This window comes from Balaenoptera physalus, assembly GCF_965194825.1.
Source record: "Balaenoptera physalus genome assembly, chromosome: 3".
Taxonomy (NCBI): Eukaryota; Metazoa; Chordata; class Mammalia; order Artiodactyla; family Balaenopteridae; genus Balaenoptera; species Balaenoptera physalus.
In genome coordinates, this window is record NC_138890.1 from 14,164,555 (window position 1) to 14,184,410 (window position 19,856).

General features: G+C 38.4%; 1 protein-coding gene and 1 long non-coding RNA gene across 3 annotated transcripts in view; one reads left to right on the forward strand and one right to left on the reverse strand.

Moving 5' to 3' along the window:
* Positions 1-17,294, reverse strand: part of ZNF14 (zinc finger protein 14) — a 37,499-nt gene extending 20,205 nt beyond the window's left edge. The window contains exon 1 of one of the 2 annotated variants that reach the window (XM_082457713.1): positions 17,145-17,294. In XM_082457713.1, the coding sequence (XP_082313839.1) occupies positions 17,145-17,183 (39 nt within the window). In that variant the 5' untranslated portion in view covers positions 17,184-17,294. Of the gene's footprint in view, positions 1-51; positions 12,662-17,144 lie in introns of those variants that run through there. The other variant, XM_082457712.1, reaches the window with a different exon arrangement.
* The window catches only part of LOC309658807, a 122,836-nt gene that overhangs the window by 6,300 nt on the left and 96,680 nt on the right, over positions 1-19,856 (forward strand). The window lies entirely within an intron of this gene.

The window sequence follows — 19,856 nt, forward strand, 5'->3', positions numbered from 1 at the left end:
ACTGAACAACCAATACGTTAAAGAAATCAAAAGAGAAATTTTAAAAAGTACCGTGAGACAAATGAACTGGAAATATAGTAGAACCCCATTATCTGTGAGGGATACATTCCAAGACACTGAGTGGATGCCTGAAACCATGAACAGTACTTAACCCCACAAATATAATGTTTTTTCCTATACACACACATGCACACACAGTGTGGATACAACGAACAAAGGGATGATTCATATCCCAGGCAAGATGGAACAGGATGGCACAAAGTTTTATCACACTCCTCAGGACAATGCACAATTCAAAACTTTATTTAAAAAAATGTTTAAAGTATTTTAAAAATGTTTATTTCTGTAATTTTCCATTTAATATTTTCAGAGCACAGTTGACTGCAGGTAACTGAAACTGTAAAAAGCAAAACTGCAGATAAAGGGGGACTATTGTGCAACATACTGAAACTTACAGAATGCAGCAAAAGCATTTCCACGAGGGAAGTTCATAGTGACACCGATAAATCGAGAAACAAAAAAGATCTCAAAAAACCTAACTTTACACCTCAAGGAATTAGAAAAAGAAGAAAAAACAAATGCCAAAGTTAATAAAATGAAGGAAATAACAAAGATCATAGTGGAAATAAATGAAAAAGACTAAAAAGAGAGTAAAAAAAAAAATCAATGAAACTAAGACCTTTTAAAATATAAGACAGATATCCAGTAGAGATGGCGGAGGATTAAGATGTGGAGATCACCTTCCTCCGCACAAATACAACAAAAATACATCTACATGTGGAACAGCTCCTATAGAACACCTACTAAACGCTGGCAGAAGACCTCAGACTTCCCAGAGGGCAAGAAACTCCCCACATACCTGGCCAGGTGGCTGACAGCGTCTTGGTGCTCCAGCCTGGTGCCAGGCCTGAGCCTCTGAGATGGGAGAGCCGAGTTCAGTACACTGGACCACCAGAGACCTCCTGGCCCCATGTAATATCAATCGGCGAGAGCTCTCCCAGAGATCTCTGTCTCAACCCTAAGACACAGCTCCACTCAACGGCCAGCAAGCTCCAGTGCTGGACACCCCATGCCAAACAACTAGCAAGACAGGAACACAACCCAACCCATTAGCAGAGAGGCTGCCTAAAATCATACTAAGTTCACAGACACCCCAAAACACACCACTGGACACGGCCATGCCCACCAGAAAGACAAGATACAGCCCCACCCACCAGAACACAGGCACCAGTCTTCTTTACCAGGAAGCCTACACAAGCCCCTGAACCAACCTTAACCACTGGGGGCAGACACCAAAAACAATGGGAACTCGAACCTGTAGCCTGCAAAAAAGAGACACTAAACACAGTAAGTTAAACAAAATGAGAAGACAGAGAAATATGCAGCATATGAAGGAGCAAGGTAAAAACACACCAGACCAAACAAATGAAGAGGAAACAGGCAGCCTACCTGAAAAAGAATTCAAAGTAATGATAGAAAAGATGATCCAAAAACCTTGGAATCAGAATGAAGAAAATACAAGAAATGTTTAAGAAGGACTAAAGAGCAAACAAACAACGATGAACAACACAATAAATGAAATTTAAAATTCTCTAGAAATAATCAATAGCAGAATAAATGAGGCAGAAGAAAGGATAAGTGACCTGGAAGATAAAATAGTGGAAATAACTGCTGCAGAGCAGAATAAAGAAGAAAGAATGAAAAGAATTGAGGACAGTCTCAGAGACCTCTGGGACAACATTAAATGTACCAACATTCGAATTATAGGGGTCCCAGAAGAAGAGAAAAAGGGTTTGAGAAAATATTTGAAGAGATTATAGTTGAAAACTTCCCTAACATGGGAAAGAAAATAGTCAATCAAGTCCAGGAAGCACAGAGAGTCCCATACAGGATAAATCCAAGGAGAAACATGCCAAGACACATATTAATCAAACGATCAAAAATTAAATACAAAGAAAAAATATTAAAAGCAGCAACGGAAAAACAACAAATAACATACAAGGGAATCCCCATAAGCTTAACAGCTTATCTTTCAGCAGAAACTGTGCAAGCCAGAAAGGAGTGGCAGGACATATTTAAAGTGATGAAAGGGAAAAACCTACAACCAAGATTACTCTACCCAGCAAGGATCTCATTCAGATTAGACAGAGAAATTAAAACCTTTACAGATAACCAAAAGCTAAGAGAATTCAGCACCACCAAACCAGGTTTACAACAAATGTTAAAGGAACTTCTCTAGGCAGGAAACACAAGAGAAGGAAAAGACCTAAAAAACAAACCCGAAACAGTTAAGAAAATGGTAATAGGAACATACATATTGATAATTACCTTAAATGTACATGGACTGAATGTTCCAACCAAAAGACACAGACTGGCTGAATGGATACAAAAACAAGACCCGTTTATATGCTGTCTACAAGAGACCCACTTCAGACCTAGGGACACATACAGACAGAAAGTGAGGGGATGGAAAAAGATATTCCATGCAAAGGGAAATCAAAAGAAAGCTGGAGTAGCAATTCTCATATCAGACAAAAAAGACTTTAAAATAAAGACTATTACAAGAGAAAAAGAAGGACACTACATAATGATCAAGGGATCAATCCAAGAAGAAGATATAACAATTGTAAATATTTACACACCCAACATAGGAGCACCTCAATACATACATACGGCAAATACTAACAACCATAAAAGGGGAAATCGACAGTAACACAATCATAGTAGGGGACTTTAACGCCCCACTTTCACCAATGGACAGATCATCCAAAATGAAAATACATAAGGAAACACAAGCTTCAAATGATACATTAAACAAGATGGACTTAATTGATATTTATAGGACATTCCATCCAAAAACAACAGAATACACTTTCTTCTCAAGTGCTCAAGGAACATTCTCCAGGATAGATCATATCTTGGATCACAAATCAAGCCTTGGTAAATATAGGAAACTGAAATCGTATCAAGTGTCTTTTCCGACCACAATGCTATGAGACTAGATATCAATTACAGGAAAAAATCTGTAAAAAATACAAACACATGGAGGCTAAACAATACACTACTTGATAACCAAGAGATCTCTGAAGAAGTCAAAGAGGAAATCAAAAAATACCTAGAAACAAATGACAATGAAAACACGACGACCCAAAACCTATGGGATGCAGAAAAAGCAATTCTAAGAGGGAAGTTTATAGCAATACAATCCTACCTCAAGAAACAAGAAACAAGCAATACAATCCTACCTCAAATAAAACAACCTAATCTTACACCTAAAGCAATTAGAGAAAGAAGAAAAAAAAAAAAACCAAAGTTAGCAGAAGGAAAGAAATCATAGAGATCAGATCAGAAATAAATGAAAAAGAAATGAAGGAAACGATAGCAAAGATCAATAAAACTAAAATTTGGTTTTTTGAGAAAATAAACAAAATTGATAAACCATTAGCCAGACTCATCAAGAAAAAAAGGGAGAAAACTCAAATTAACAGAATTAGAAATGAAAAAGGAAAAGTAACAACTGACACTGCAGAAATACAAAGGATCATGAGAGACTACTGCAAGCAACTATATGTGAATAAAATGGACAACCTGGAAGAAATGGACAAATTCTTAGAAAAGCACAACCTTCCAAGACTAAACCAGGAAGAAAGAGAAAATATAAACAAGCCACTCACAAGCACTGAAATTGAAATTGTGACTAAAAATCTTCCAACAAACAAAAGCCCAGGACCAGATGGCTTCACAGAGGAATTCTATCCAATATTTAGAGAAGAGCTAACACCTATCCTTCTCCAACTCTTCCAAAACATAGCAGAGGGGAGGACCCCGATACCAAAACCAGACAAAGATGTCACAAAAAAAGAAAACTACAGGCCAATATCACTGATGACCATAGAAGCAAAAATTCTCAACAAAATACCAGCAAACAGAATCCAAAAGCACTTTAAAAGGATCATACACCATGATCAAGTGGGGTTTATCCCAGGAATGCAAGAATTCTTGAGTATACGCAAATCAATCAATGTGATACACCATATTAACAAACGGAAGGATAAAAACCATATGATAATCTCAACAGATGCAGAAAAAGCTTTCAACAAAATTCATTTATGATAAAATCTCTCCAGAAAGTAGGCACTGAGGGAACTTACCGCAACATAATAAAGGCCATATATGACAAACCCACAGCGAACATCGTTCTCAACGGTGAAAAACTGAATCCATTTCCTCTAAGATCAGGAACAAGACAAGGTTGCCCACTCTCACCACTATTATTCAACATAGATTTGGAAGTTTTAGCCACAGCAATAAGAGAAGAAGAAGAAATAAAAAGAATCCAAATCGGAAAAGAAGTAAAACAGTCCCTCCCTGCTTGCAGATGACATGATACTATACATAGAGAATCCTAAAGATGCTTCCAGAAAACTACTAGAGCTAATCAGTGAATTTGGTAAAGTAGCAGGATGCAAAATCAATACACAGAAATCTCTGGCATTCCTATATACTAACGATGAAAAATGTGAAAGAGAAATTAAGGAAACACTCCCATTTACCACTGCAACAAAAAGAGTAAAATACCTAGGAATAAACCTATCTAAGGAGAGAAAAGACCTGTATGCAGAAAAGTGTAAGACACTGAGAAAATAAATTAAAGATGATACAAACAGATGGAGATATATATATATATACCATGTTCTTGGATTTGAAGAATCAACATTTAGAAAATGACTATACTACCCAAAGAAACCTACAGATTCAATGCAATCCCTATCAAACTACCAGTGGCATTTTTCACAGAACTAGAACAAAAAATTTTACAATTACTATGGAAACACAAAAGATCCTGAAGAGGCAAAGCAATCATGAGAAAGAAAAACGGAGCTAAGGAATCAGGCTCCCTGACTTCAGACTATACTACAAAGCTACAGTAATCAAGACAATATGGTACTGGCACAAAAACAGAAATATAGATCAATGGAACAGGATAGAAAGTCCAAAGATAAACCCACGCACCTATGGTCACCCTGTCTTTGATAAAGGAGGCAAGAATATACCATGGAGAAAAGACAGCCCTCTTCAATAAGTGGAGCTAGGAAAACAGGACAGCTACCTGTAAAAGTATGAAATTAGAACACTCCCTAACATGATACACAAAAATAAACTCAAAATGGATTAAAGACCTAAATGTAAGGCCAAACACTATAAAACTCTTAGAGGAAAACATAGGCAGAACACTCTGACGTAAATCACAGCAAGATCCTTTTTGACCCACCTCCTAGAAATGGAAATAAAAACAAAATTAAACAAATGGGACCTAATGAAACTTAAAAACCTTTGCACAGCAAAGGAAACCATAAACAAGATGAAAAGACAACCCTCAGAATGGGAGAAAATATTTTCAAACAAAGTAACGGAGAAAGGATTTACTTCCAAAATATACAAGCAGCTCATGCAGCTCAATATCAAAAAAACAAACAACCCAATCCAAAAATGGGCAGAAGACCTAAATAGACATTTCTCCAAAGAAGATATACAGATTGCCAACAAACACATGAAAGGATGCTCAACATCACTAATCGTTAGACAAATGCACATCAAAACTACAATGAGGTATCACCTCACACCGTTCAGAATAGCCATCATCAAAAAATCTACAAACAATAAATGCTGAAGAGGGTGTGGAGAAAAGGGAACCCTCTTGCACTGTTGGTGGGAGTGTAAATTGATACAGCCACTATGGAGAACAGTATGGAAGATCCTTAGAAAACTAAAAATAGAGCTACCATACGACCCAGCAATCCCACTACTGGGCATATACCCTGAGAAAACCATAATTCAGAAAGAGTCATGTACCACAATGTTTACTGCAGCACTATTTACAATAGCCAGGACATGGAAGCAACCTAAATGTCCATCGACAGATGAATGGAAAAAAAAGATGTGGCACATATATACAATGGAATATTACTCAGCCATAAAAAGAAATGAAATTGAGTTATTTGTCACAAGGTGTATGAACCTAGAGTTTGTCATACAGAGTGAAGTAAGTCAGAAAGAGAAAAACAAATACCGTATGCTAACACACATATATGGAATCTAAAAAAAAAAAGGTTCTGATGAACCTAGGGGCAGGACAGGAATAAAAAAGCAGACGTAGAGAATGGACTTGAGGACACGGGGAGGGGGAAGGGTAAGCTGGGATGAAGTGAGAGAGTGGCAATGACATATACACTACGAAATGTAAAACAGATAGCTAGTGGGAAGCAACCACATAGCACAGGGAGATCAGCTCCATGCTTTGTGTCCACCTAGAGGGGTGGGATAGGGAGGGTGGGAGGGAGATGCAAGAGGGAGGGGATACAGGAATATATGTATACATATAGCTGATTCACTTTGTTATACAGAAGAAACTAACATAACATCGTAAAGCAATTATGCTTCAATAAAGATGTTAAAAAAATAAAAGATAAACTGGAAAACCTTTAGCTAGACTCACGAAGACAAAAAAGAGAAGATCCAAATAAATAAAATCAGGAATGAAGGGCTTCCCTGGTGGCATAGTGGTTGAAAATCTGCCTGCCAATGCAGGGGACACGGGTTCGAGCCCTGGTCCAGGAAGATCCCACATGCCGTGGAGCGACTAGGCCCGTGAGCCACAATTGCTGAGACTGCACGTCTGGAGCCTGTGCTCCGCAACAAGAGAGGCCGCGATAGTGAGAGGCCCGCGCACCACGACGAAGAGTGGCCCCCACTTGCCGCAACTAGAGAAAGCCCTCGCATAGAAAAAAAGACCCAACATAGCCATAAATTAAAAAATTAATTAATTAATTAAAATAAAAAATCAGGAATGAGAAATGTTACAACAGGTACCACAGAAATACAAAGGATCAGAAGAGACTTCTATGAACAATTACATGCCCCCAAAATTGGACAACCTATAAGAAATTCCTAGAAACATACAACCTCCCAAGACTGAATCATGAAAAAACAGAAAATCTGAACAGACCAATTACTAGTAAGGTGATTCAATCAGTAATCTAAAACCTCCCATCAAAGAAAAGTCTAGGGCCAGCTGGCTTCACTGGTGAATTCTAACAAACATTTAGAGAAAACTAATATTAATCCTTTGCAAACTCTTCCAAAAAATAGGACAGAACACTTTGAAACTCATTTTACAAGGCCAACATTCTGCTCATACCAAAACCAGACGAGGACTCCACAAGAAAATTACAGGCCAGGAAGAATGTAGATATAAAAATCCTGAAGAAACTATTATTATACAAAGTTCAACAAAAAATTAAAGGGATCACACACCATGTTCATGTGGGATTTATTCCAAGGATGCAAGGATGGTTCAACAGCTGCGTATCAATCAATGTGATACACATTAACAAAATGAAGGAAAATAATCACATGGTCATCTCGAATGATGCAGGAAAAGCATTTGACAAAATCCAACATCCATTTATGATAAAAATTCTCAATAAAGTGGGTATAGAGGGAATGTACCTCAACATAATAAAGACCATATATTACAAGCCCACAGTTAACATCATACTCATCAGTGAAAAGCTGAAAGTATTCCCTCTAAGATCAGGAACAAGGCAAGGATGCCCACTCTTGCCACTTTTATTCAACATAGTATTGGAAGTCCTAGCCACAGCAATGAGAGAGAGAGAGAGAGAGAGAGAGCGAATCCAAATTGGAAAGGAAGAAGTAAAATTTCTATGCATAGAAAATCCTAGCAACATCACCAAAAAACTACTAGGGCTCATTAAGGAATTTGGTACAGTTGCAGGATACAAAATTAATATACAGAAAAGCTGAAAGCTTTTTTTCTAAGATCAGGAACAAGACAAAGATGCCCACTACATAGTACTGGATGATAAGCTACAACAATTCGGCAAGAAAAAGAAACAAAAGGCATCCAAATTGGAAAGAAAGAAGTAAAACCATCACTATTTGCAGATGACATGACATTATATATAGAAAGCCCTGAAGACTCCATCATATCTGTTGGAACCAATAAGCAAATTCAGTTAAGCTGCAGGATACAATAACAATATACAAATATCTATCTCTATACACTAACAATGAATTATCAAAAAGAGAAATTAAGAAAACTATACTAATTAGGAGTTTGGTATTAACAGTTACACGCTACTATATATAAAATAGATATAAATAAGGACCTATTATTTAGCACAAGAAGCTATATTCAATATCTTGTAATAACCTATGATGGAAAATAATCTGAAAAAGGATTATATATAACTGAATCACTTTTGCTGTATACCTGAAACTAACACAACATTGTAAATCAAGTATACTTCAATTTAAAAAAAAGCAAACTAGTAATTAGCAAATCAGATCATATTCTAATTAGATCAAACTCTTGAAAACCAGGAATTTCAGTCTGAGAGAAAAGAGATACACATTTACTAGACAGACTAAAATCCTGTAAGTCCTGTGGAAACATCAGTCTAAACTTAAATTTTATCTTTTGTAAAAAAAAAAAACAAAAAATTCTCTACTTCAATGACAAAAAAAAGAGAAAACAATCCTATTTACAACTGCATTAAAAAGAATAAAATACCTGAGAATAAATTTAACCAAGGACGTGAAAAACTTGTATACTGAAATTTATAAGGTGTTGATGAAAGAAATTGAAGATACAAATAAATGGAAAGACATTTTGCCCTCATGGATTGCAAAAATGTCCATACTACCCAAGGCAATGAACAATTCAATGCAATCCCTATCAAAATTTCAATGGCATTTTCCACAAAATAGAACAAACAATACTAAAACTTGTATGGAACCACAAAGACCCTGAATAGCCAAAGTAATCTTGAGAAAGAACAAATCTGGTAACATAATGCTTCCTGATTTCAAACTATATTACAAAGCTAAAGTAATCAAAACAGTATGGTATTGGCATAAAACAAACATATATAGATTAGTGGAACAGAATGAAAAGTCTAAGGAAAAACCCCATGCTTATATAGTCAATTAATTTTTGGCAAAGGAACCCAGAATATACAATGGGGAAAGGACAGTTTCTTCAATAAATGGTTTGGGAAAACTGGATAGTTACATGCAAAAGAATGAAACTGGACCACTATCTTACACCATACACAAAAATCAACTCAAAATGGATTAACTAAATTGGAAGATTGGGATAGACATACACACACTAATATATAAAAAATAGAGGACTTCCCTGGTGGTGCAGTAGTTAAGAATCTGCCTGCCAATACAGGGGACACAGGTTCCATCCCTGGTCCGGGAAGATTGCACATGCCACAGAGCAACTAAGCCCGTGCACCACAACTACTGAGCCTGCGCTGTAGAGCCCGTGAGCCACAACTACTGAGCCCACGTGCCACAACTACTGAAGCCTGCACACCTAGAGCCCATGCTCCACAGCATGGAGCATGCTCCCGTGCACCACAACGAAGAGTAGCCCCCGCTCGTTGCAACTAGAGAAAGCCCGCATGCAGCAACGAAGACCCAACACAGCCAAAAATAAATAAATAAATTTATTCAAAAAAAAAGATAGTAAGGACCTACTGTATGTATAGCACAGGGAACTCTACTCAATACTCTGAAATGACGTATATGGGAAAAGAATCTAAAAAAGAGTGGATATGTGTATAACTGATTTACTTCACTGTACACCTGAAACTAACACAACATTGTAAATCAACTATACTCCAATAAAAAAATTTTTAAAAATGGCATAAGACTTGACATAAGCCTTGATACCATAAGAATCCTAGAAGAAAACACAGGCAGTAACCTCTTTGACATCAATCTTGGAGATGATTTTTTTGGTTTTGACACCAAAAACAAAAGCAAGAAAAGCAAAAGTGAACAAGTGGGACTACATCAAACTAAAAAGCTTCTGCACAGCAATGGAAACCATCAACAAAATGAAAAGGCAAACTACTGAGTGGGAGAAAATACTTGCAATCATATCTGATAAGGAATTACTATCCAAAATATATAAAGAACTCATACAACTCAACAGCACAAGAACAATCTGATTTAAAAAAATGAACAGAAGATCTGAACTGATACTCATCCAAAGTCATACAGATGGCCAGTAGGTACATGAAATGTGCTCAACATTACTACCACAATGAGATATCACCTCACACCTGTTAGAATGACTATTATCAAAAAGACAAAAACTAACAAGTGTTGGTGAGGAAGTGCAGAGAAGGCAACTCTTGTGCATTGTTGGTGGGAATGTAAATTGATGAAGCCACTATGGAAACCAGTGTGGAGGTTCCTCAAAAAATTAAAAAATCCAAACAAACTTTTTGGTCAACCCAATATTTGCACCCCCATGTTCTCTGCAACACAATTTACAATAGCCAAGACATGGAAACAACCTAAGTGCCCAATGATGGATGAATGGATTTTAAAAATGTGTACACACACACACACACACACACACACACACATATATATATATATAATGGAATATTAGTCAGTCATAAAAAAGGAAATCTTGCCATTTGTGACATGGATGGACCTTAAGGGTATTATGCTAAGTGAAATAGTCAGAAAGAAAAATACCATATGATCTCACCTATATATGGAATCTGAAACAAAGAAAGAAAACCCTGAGAATTCCCTGGCAGTCCAATGATTGGGATGTGGTGCTTTCACGGCCGTGGGCCTGGGTTCAATCCCTGTTCAGGGAACTAAGATCCTGCAAGCCACGCAGCAAAACAAACAAACAAAAAACCCAAAAAACCCAAGTTCACAGATATGGAGAATAGATTGGTGGCTGACAGAGGTGGGACGTGAAGGTGTGTGTGTGGGGGAGGGGGGTGTTGGGGGTGGGTGAAATAGGTGAAGGCAGATCAAAAGTTACAAACTTTCAGTTATAAAATAAGTCAGGGGATATAATGTGCAGCATTGTAACTATAATTAATAATACTTTATTGCATATTGGAAAGTTGCTGAAAGGAAATTTCAAAAATTTTCATCACAAGAAAAAAAAACTGTAACTATGTGTGATGATGTTAGTCTAGTTAACTAGACTTATTGTGGTAATACTTCACAATGTATACAAATATTAAATCGTTATGTTGTACACGTGAAAGTAATATATCAATTATATCTCAATAAAAATAAGTAAAATGACCAAAAAAATAAATAATTAGGGAAGACATAAAAATTGCAGGAATACAGACTATCAACAAAACCAAAAGCTGGTGTGCTTTGAAATTATCAGTAAAATTGATAAAGGTCTAGTCAAGCTAACTGAGAAGAGGGTAGACAGAAGTTAGTAATATCAGGAATGAAAGGAGTGTAAGTAAAATGGAAAAGCATTTGACAGAATCTAACATCCACTTATGATAACACACTAGGAATAGAGGGGAGTTCAGGCTCTTGAGATAGAACATCTTCATGAAACTTGCAGGCAACATCACAATAGTGAGAAACTAGATGCTTTTTTTTTGAAAGATAAGAAACTAGGTAAGGAAGTCTCCTCTCACCACTCCTATTCAACACTGTACTGGAAGACCTAGCTAATGCAATAAGGCAAGAAAAGGAAATAAAATGTATACAGATTGGGAAGAAAGAAATAAAACTGTCTTTGTTGTGTATGACATGATTTTCTATGTAAAATATCTGAAAGAAACCATAACACTAGAGATCACTCCAGGAATTAATGAGAGTATAGCAAGACTGAGAATACAGAAGTCAACTGCTTTCTTATAGACCCAGAGAAATATAGCCAACTGATCTTCAATAAAGGACTAAAAGGCAATTCAATGGGAAAAAGAAAGTCTTTTCAACAAACAGTGCTGGAAATAGTGGATATCCACATGCAAAAACAAATAAGTAAACCTAGACACAGACCTTACACAAAACTTAAAATAGACCATAGCTCTAAATGTAAAATGCAAAAGTAAAAAACTTCTAGAAGATAACATAGAAGAAAATCAAGGTGATCTTGTGTTAACTGATGAATTTTAAGATACAACACCAAAAGCAAGATCCAAGAAAGAAAACAATAAGCTTCACTTCATTAAAATCCCCTGTGCTACAAAAGACAGTGGTAAGAGAATATAAAGACAGTCACAGATTGGGAAAAAAATCTTTGCAGAACACTTATCTGACAAAGGACTGGTATCCAACATATCTAAAGAACTCTTAAAATGCAACAGTAAGATGACAAACAATCCAGTTTAAAAATGGGCAAAATTCGGGACACTTCCCTGGTGGTCCAGTGGTTAAGACTCCACGCTTCCAATGCAGGGGGCACGGGTTTGATCCCTGTTTGGGGAACTAAGGTCCCACATGCTGTGTGGCACAGCCAAAAAAAAAAAAAGGGGCAAAATTGAAAATAAAGCAAGAATCCCTGGGGAAAAAAAGTCCCAAACATGAGGAAAAAAATGGGCAAAAGATTTGCACACACATCAATAAAGAAGATATACAGGGCTTCCCTGGTGGCACAGTGGTTGAGAATCTGCCTGCCAATGCAGGGGACACGGGTTCGAGCCCTGGTCTGGGAAGATCCCACATGCCGCGGAGCAACTAGGCCCGTGAGCCACAACTACTGAGCCTGCGCGTCTGGAGCCTGTGCTCCACAACGAGAGAGGCCGCGACAGTGAGAGGCCCACGCACCGCGATGAAGAGTGGCCCCCCGCTCGCCGCAACTAGAGAAATCCCTCGTACAGTAACGAAGACCCAACACAGCCAAAAATAAACAAATAAATAAATAAAATAAAATAAAGATATACAGATGTTAAATAAGCACATGAAAAGAAGCTCAACATCAAACGTCATTAGAAAATTGCAAATAAAACAAACAGATACCACTAAACGCTTATTACAACAGGTAAAATACAAAACACTCAGAATACCAAATATTGATGAAGATGTAAAGCTACAGGAATCCTTACTCATTGCTGATGGGAATGGAAAATGGTATGCCTACTTTGGAAGACAGGCGGTTTTTTCACAAAACTAAACATACCCTTATTATAGGATCTAGCTCCTAGATTATACTCCTTGTATACTTATATTTACCCAAATGAGTTGAAAACTTGTCTTCACACAGAAATATGCAAATCAGTGTTTATAGGTGTTTTATGCATAATTGTCAAGACTTAGAGTTAAGCAAGATATCCTTCAATAGTAGAATGAATAAACAACCAGTGGTATATCCATATGATGAAATATTGTTCAGTGATAAAAAGAAATGAGCTATCAAGCCATGAACAGACAAGGAGGAAACTGATGTGTACTGGTTTGTTATAATTTCAGATTTATGCATTTATAGCTTAAGTGAAGTTGTTTTGATCTACTTGTTTATGGGTCAAGTAAAGATATTTTGGTCCAAGAGTGAATTTGTTTACTTTGGGAGGCCATGTCAGGATGATGCCATCAAAATTGTGCTTATCATTATCAACATGTGGAGGAGTGACAATTATATGACGGACATTTAAACTTTAAACACCAAGAATTTGTGACGACTTAATTTGAGTGTTCAGTCTGGGTAAGGCTACTCTTTGCTAATCTAAAAAACTCTCAGAAGATTATGAGACACTTGCTCCTGCTGTGGCCAGGTTACTCTTGGATAGCAGTGGCGTTAAACCAAGCAGCAGTCTCAGGAAGAGAAGAGACATATTTGTTTCTGCCTTGGCGAGCCTACTCCTCATAGGCAGTGGTGCAAGCCATGAAATGGCCCCTGGACCAAGCAGCCTACCTTGCCTGCCAACACTAGTGCCTTTGCCCAGCAGGGTGGGATCTAAGTGGGCATCTGATACCCAGCTTTTAGTTGGAAGGACTGACGCTATCAAGAACCAATTCATATAAAGGTGCAACTCAACTAAATTTGGACTTTATTTCTTTCATCTTCCCTTTGGCTGGAACAACAGTGTAATTAAACTGTCATTGGTTTGGGGTATGTTATGTCTTTACGGGCTTATTAAGAGACATTATCCTATTTGCTATTGGCTTGTGAAATATTATAAATTATAATTCCCGCAGTGAACCTGTGTTAAATAAATTACTGGCAAAGACAGTCTCAGTCTCTGAGCATAATTTGCCTGAACGAAACAGGAAACTTAGAAGCATATCGCTAAGTGAAAGAAGACACTCTGACGAGGCTACATACTGTATGATTCCAAGTACAGGACATTCTGGAAGAGATAAAACTATGAGCCAGTAAAAAGATCTTTGCTTGGGAAGGATTTGGGGGTTTGAGGGAGGGATGAATGGACAGGTGAAGCACAGGGTATCCTTAGCAAAGTTAAACTATTCTATATGATACAGAAATGATGGAGACACGTCATTATACATTTGCCAAAATCCCTACATTGTATAACACAAAGAGTCAAGGCTAATATAAACAGTGGACTTTATAGCATTGATATTGATCCATCAATTGTAACAAATATACCATAATAATATGAGATGTAAAAAAATAGTACAAACTGTGTGGATGCAGAGGGGTCAAGTGGAAACACTCTGTACTTTCTGATCAATTTTTCTGTAAGCCTAAAATGTTCTAAAAAAACAGAAATCTCACTGTTTCATATCTTACAATTTTTTAAATCCTTTACAAGCATTATTTAAAATTAAGAGAAATTTATATACACCATACTTTCCTACCTAGTAGTCTGTTTTTAATTAACTTTTCCTACTTTAAATTTATTTTAATTTTTCTACATAGGAAATTACTCTAAATTGAATTCTTTAAACACTATTGGGTATAAAACTGCAAACTGTAGAAAGTGAAAAACTTCAAATGTCTTTCTAACTAAAAGGACAAACGACATCATAGTTTGTCCCTCCACTATATTTCACACTCAGGATATGGTCAGGAATGAGTAACATATTATAATGCATTAGGGGTTTGCATTTAATCCATGAAGAAACCTACTAGGATTTTCAAAGATTTTCCTAAGTTTGAATAGTTTTTCTCATATCAATTAAAACAGAAATTCAATAGTTTTTTTCACTCATCAATACAAGTAGAAATTCACTTGCCTTAAGAATTGTACAGCCTTTTAAATATCAAAGTTCTCTAGGGACAAGCACATACAAAAACTGATCTAAAAATGAAAAGTGTGCCTGAGAACCTAAACATACCCATCTCACAGCTTAAGATTCTGTTGCCTAAAAGGAGCAGAAATTCTGTTTGGTTCCAGGATTTTCTTGCCTTACACAAATATTTTTCAGTCAACTTATATTTTTCAAAGCCTAAGAAATCAAAAATCGTATACACTCACCAAGGAAATAAAATTGTAAACTGCTAAGGGAAACTAGAGTTAAAGGACTGAAATATCCAATAGATAAAGGCATCTAAAGAAAAGAAACACAAATATTCAAATCAGCTCAGATAAGAAGCCTGCTTGCCCACAGTTAAGAACGAAAACCCACATTCAGAAAGTTAAACACATTCCCAAGCTTGGGGTCTAGATACCCAGGTTGAGATATAACCCCTAAGATGGGTCAGTCCCTGGTGAAGGAGGGTAGGGACACCTGAGCAGTCACTGGAGAGAACTCGCCTCACATTCTCACAAGTGAGGAAACTCTCAGGCAGATTCAGTTTAAGATCCGACTTAAACTCCCAAATTCATAAACTTTTTGTCCAGGAGACAGAACTCCTGACCACAGACTTTTTTAATACACAAAATACACTCCGAGTGCACCTATATCATGGATGCAGAACTCAAACATAAAACATCTAGGCCAAAGAAAACCCCCCACTGCCGGCTCCAGATGGAAACTTTAGTTTGGAGTCACTGGCCTCAGGCCTCTGCTCCAGTCACAATACTTTGGATCACCAATGATAATTTAAATGACATAAACCCAGTGTTTCAATAATCCAGAAAAATCACTCAACCCAGTGTTTATGTGTAAAGGAAGAGAGAAGACTGTAAGGCAATTTTATTTGTTCAACAAGAAAATCCCAAAACATCTAGTCCTATCGGAAAATGAAGATGTCAATGAATTAATTCCAAAAAAAGAAACTGATTTGTAAACAATCGTATTGGAACACTTCTAGATTTTGCAAGTCTAAGTCCTGATATGCCATTGGAAATCACCCAAAAGACCTCAGAATATTACTACATCCGCTCAGGGTGGGGAAAAAAAAAAAAAAAAGGAAACAAAAATTTTAATACACAGAATGTAATAATGAAATTTTTTTCTGAAATTCACCTTTCTTGCCTCTTTGGAAAAACTTTATACTGTCTCCCCAGGTCTAAATTTAAATAAAATTTACACTTACTGTAAATTTAAATAAATTTAAAAATTGTATAGTTAAATATTGTAAATTTAAATAAAATTTACACTTATTGAAAAACTGAGTCTCAAATAAGTGAATAAATCTTTTCAAAGAGAGAAACTCAGGAATGGAGGCAGTGCTGAAAAAAGATCACCCAGGAAATTTTCTCAAGAGGATCCTCCACCCAAAGGTCTTCCCACAGGATGTCCGTGACTAAGAAAGATTTTGAGAGGAGAGGCACAAGCATTCCATATAACATATTCCAGGTGGTGGTTCTCTGCTTTCCTCTCAAATAAAATAGCCATAACAATAAATCTTTAAAAGAGCCATCCATGGCTCTGTTGATAAATGATTAAACAATTAAAATATTGCATCCGTTTGAAACTTACCACGGAGAAAAACAGTTAATAGTGATACTATGAACTGCAGAGAGGATGACGGGATTTGGGAATGCGGGGAAACATCTGTAAATTTAGGGATTTATTGCCAGCCCTAGGAAGAGCTAGGCTGGGGGGACAGGGTTGTGGACTTGAGATCCTGCTCCTCAAACATTTAAAAAAGTGAGAGTAAAATGATTCCCCTGGAGAGAAAGGGGGAACCGGACACCCCCAGACCACAGCGGATCCCACACGTGTACCCCAGAGACCGAGTCACGATTGCCCCGAGTCCCTCCCTATGGCCACCTCGCCGTGTGGGGAGACTCGGGTTCGCAGGGACAGGACAGGACACCCGGGGGTCCCGGCTGTCGACCCAGCCCCTAGGCTGTGTGGCGCGCCACCGGCTGACTCGGGTCCGCAGACTCTGGAGTTGGCCGCGGGGGAGGCCCGGTTCCATCAGTCCCACCGCCCCCCTCTCCCAACACCAGACCCCGCACACTCACCATTTTTCGGTTTCTGGAGTTTCCGGTTGTCCACCCCATGACCGCCGCGGCAAGTGCCGGTCACAGCGACACAGAATGCGGCATAACCACCTGGAGACTTTAAAGGCAGCAGGAGCTGATGCGGCCACTGCCAGAGCCAGCCGCACTGAGCACGCAGTCCACACCTCCGGTGTCATCGGAGCAGCGCCGCCACGTAAAATATCGGCGACTCCCCTGATTGGACAGTTCACAAGGCCCCGCCCCCCCGTGCCTGAGTGACAGGAGGTCGGAGGTCGCGTCTTTGAGCCGACCTTGTCCTGGCAGTGGGTGGGAAATGTTCTCTCCAAGGACACATCGTCAAACCATAAGGCCACTGAGGCCTGGCACAGAACTGTGACCCTCCACAAACATGGGCACTTTTGTGTCCTCACTATTCGGCAATAATGAGGCTGTTCCAGGAATTCCCTGGCCGTCCAGTGGTTAGGGCTCCGTGCTTCCACTGCAGGGGGCACGGGTTGGATCCCTGGTCTGGCAACTTAGGTCCTGCAAGCCCCGCAGAGCAGCTCCTACCCCCCCAAAAAAAGACTCTGTTCCACTTTCATCTTTCACCATTTCCTTTAGGGGAATTCTGGCCCTCCCTCCCCACCCCCACTCATGTAGTACTTTAAAAAGTCCCCTGGCCTCAGAGGCACTTGGCTCTGGTGGGAGGATGAACCCCACAGTCCTAGACCAGCCCTGAAGCCTCAGACACTAGCATGTGTGAAACACAGGCAGAGAAACCACCGGAAAACCTTTTCAATGGAATTCCATTAATACTCGTTTGTCGAAAGGTCAAAGGAGGTAAAACTGAAAGAACACTGCTGAGTGAAAAATAATATTTAGATGGTAAGGGTATGTAGATAGGCAAAAACTCAGGACAGTGGTCATGAATGGGGCAGGATGGAGATGAGTCAGGGATGGGAACGTCCGGACACTCTCACCACTGCCCATAGGCCATTTAAGAATCTTCATGATGATTCCAAGGATGTGTATATTATTACTAAATCTTACCACAAAACATTTTGTACATTTTTTCCCTGAATATATTTTATGATAAAAATTTTAAGAAGAAATTCAGTTTGGAAAATAACCTAATTTGTATATGTTTGTTTGCCCTGTAAGGTGGCAATCTGAGTTTTCATTCATGGTTTTGGCAGCAAAAATTAGTAATATCGACTGAAAAAAATGCACAATATAAAAGTTGAGAATTATGTTTTATTTGGCGGACTTCCTGAGGACTCAAGCCTGGGAGGCCGTCTCTCAGGTAGCTCTGAGGGACTGCTCCAAAGAGGTAAGGGAGAAGCCAGGATATACAGGAGTTTTGCGATAAAAACCAGGTAGTGGAACATCAAAAGACTATTGTTAATTAAAGAAAACCAGATATCTCAAGTTAATGAATTTAGCGCTTTTCTACATGTGGGAAGATGCAAGAGTCTGGGCTCACTGAAAACATTCCTTTGATATGCACCTTAACTATCTAGGGCCAGTATCCTTTTTTCCACCCTGAATCCCCTCAGGGTGCACAGTGGGGATGGCTTGATGGCTGATGACTTGATGGCTGCAACATCCTTTGTTTATTGATGTGGCAGGCAGCATTTTTCATCCACAGTAACAAGCCATGTATCTACTGGGTTGGTCAAAAAGTTCATTTGGGTTTTTCCACCTTATGGAAAAACCCAAACGAACATTTTGGCCAACCCAATATTTAGAAAAAATGGATTACATAAGTTCATCATCATATGTACCTTTTAAAAATAAAGGGTGGCATGCATTGATATGTAAAAATCTGGAGTATTTATCAATAGAACAATTAAGCAAAGTGTATTGATAAAGATACTGAGAAATAAAATATTGCCTGCCATATCAGTAAGCAAAGGATGTCACAGTCATCAGCGATTGCAGCGCCAAAACGGTAAGCCGGTGAGCCCGGAGGAAACTCAGGATGTGAAAACACAGGATACTGGCCCCAGACAGCTGAGGTGTATATCAAAGGAATGATTTCAGTGAGCCCAGACTCTTGCATCTTCCCATACATAGAAAAGTGCTAAATTACTTAACTTGAGATACACTAAGTCCCTGCAAATGACCCTTCAAGTTGCGAACTTTCAAAGATGCAAATGAGCGTTCCATCAACGTTAGACGTGAGTGAAACTGCAGCTTGCTCTCCACCTCCTACTGCTGACGATCCTTCAGCTCTACCATCTCCCACCTCCTCCCTCTCCTCCAGTCAGTAACTCTTCTTGCCTGTTCGCTCGATGCCAGCCCCTGTATGCCAGCTGTTGTACTGTACTACTGTACTTTTCAAGGTACTGTAGTGTAAGATTAAAAATGTTTTATTTATTGTTTTTTTACGTATTATTTGTGTGAAAAGTATTATAAACCTATTACAGTACAGTACTATATAGCCGATTGTGTTAGTTGGATACCTAGACTAACTCTGTTGGACTTACAAACAAATTGGACTGATGAACGTGCTCTCAGAACCAGAACTCAGAACTCATTCTTATGTAGGGGACTTACTGTATCTAGTTTTCTTTTATTAACAGTAATCTTTTGTTCCTACTACCTGCCCTTTGTTGCAAAACTCCTATATATCCTAGCTCCCCGCCTCGCCTCCTCAGAGCAGTTTTCTCAGGGTTACTTGAAATGCTGCCTCCCGGACTTGAAGTCCTCAGTATGTCCACTGAAGAAAAC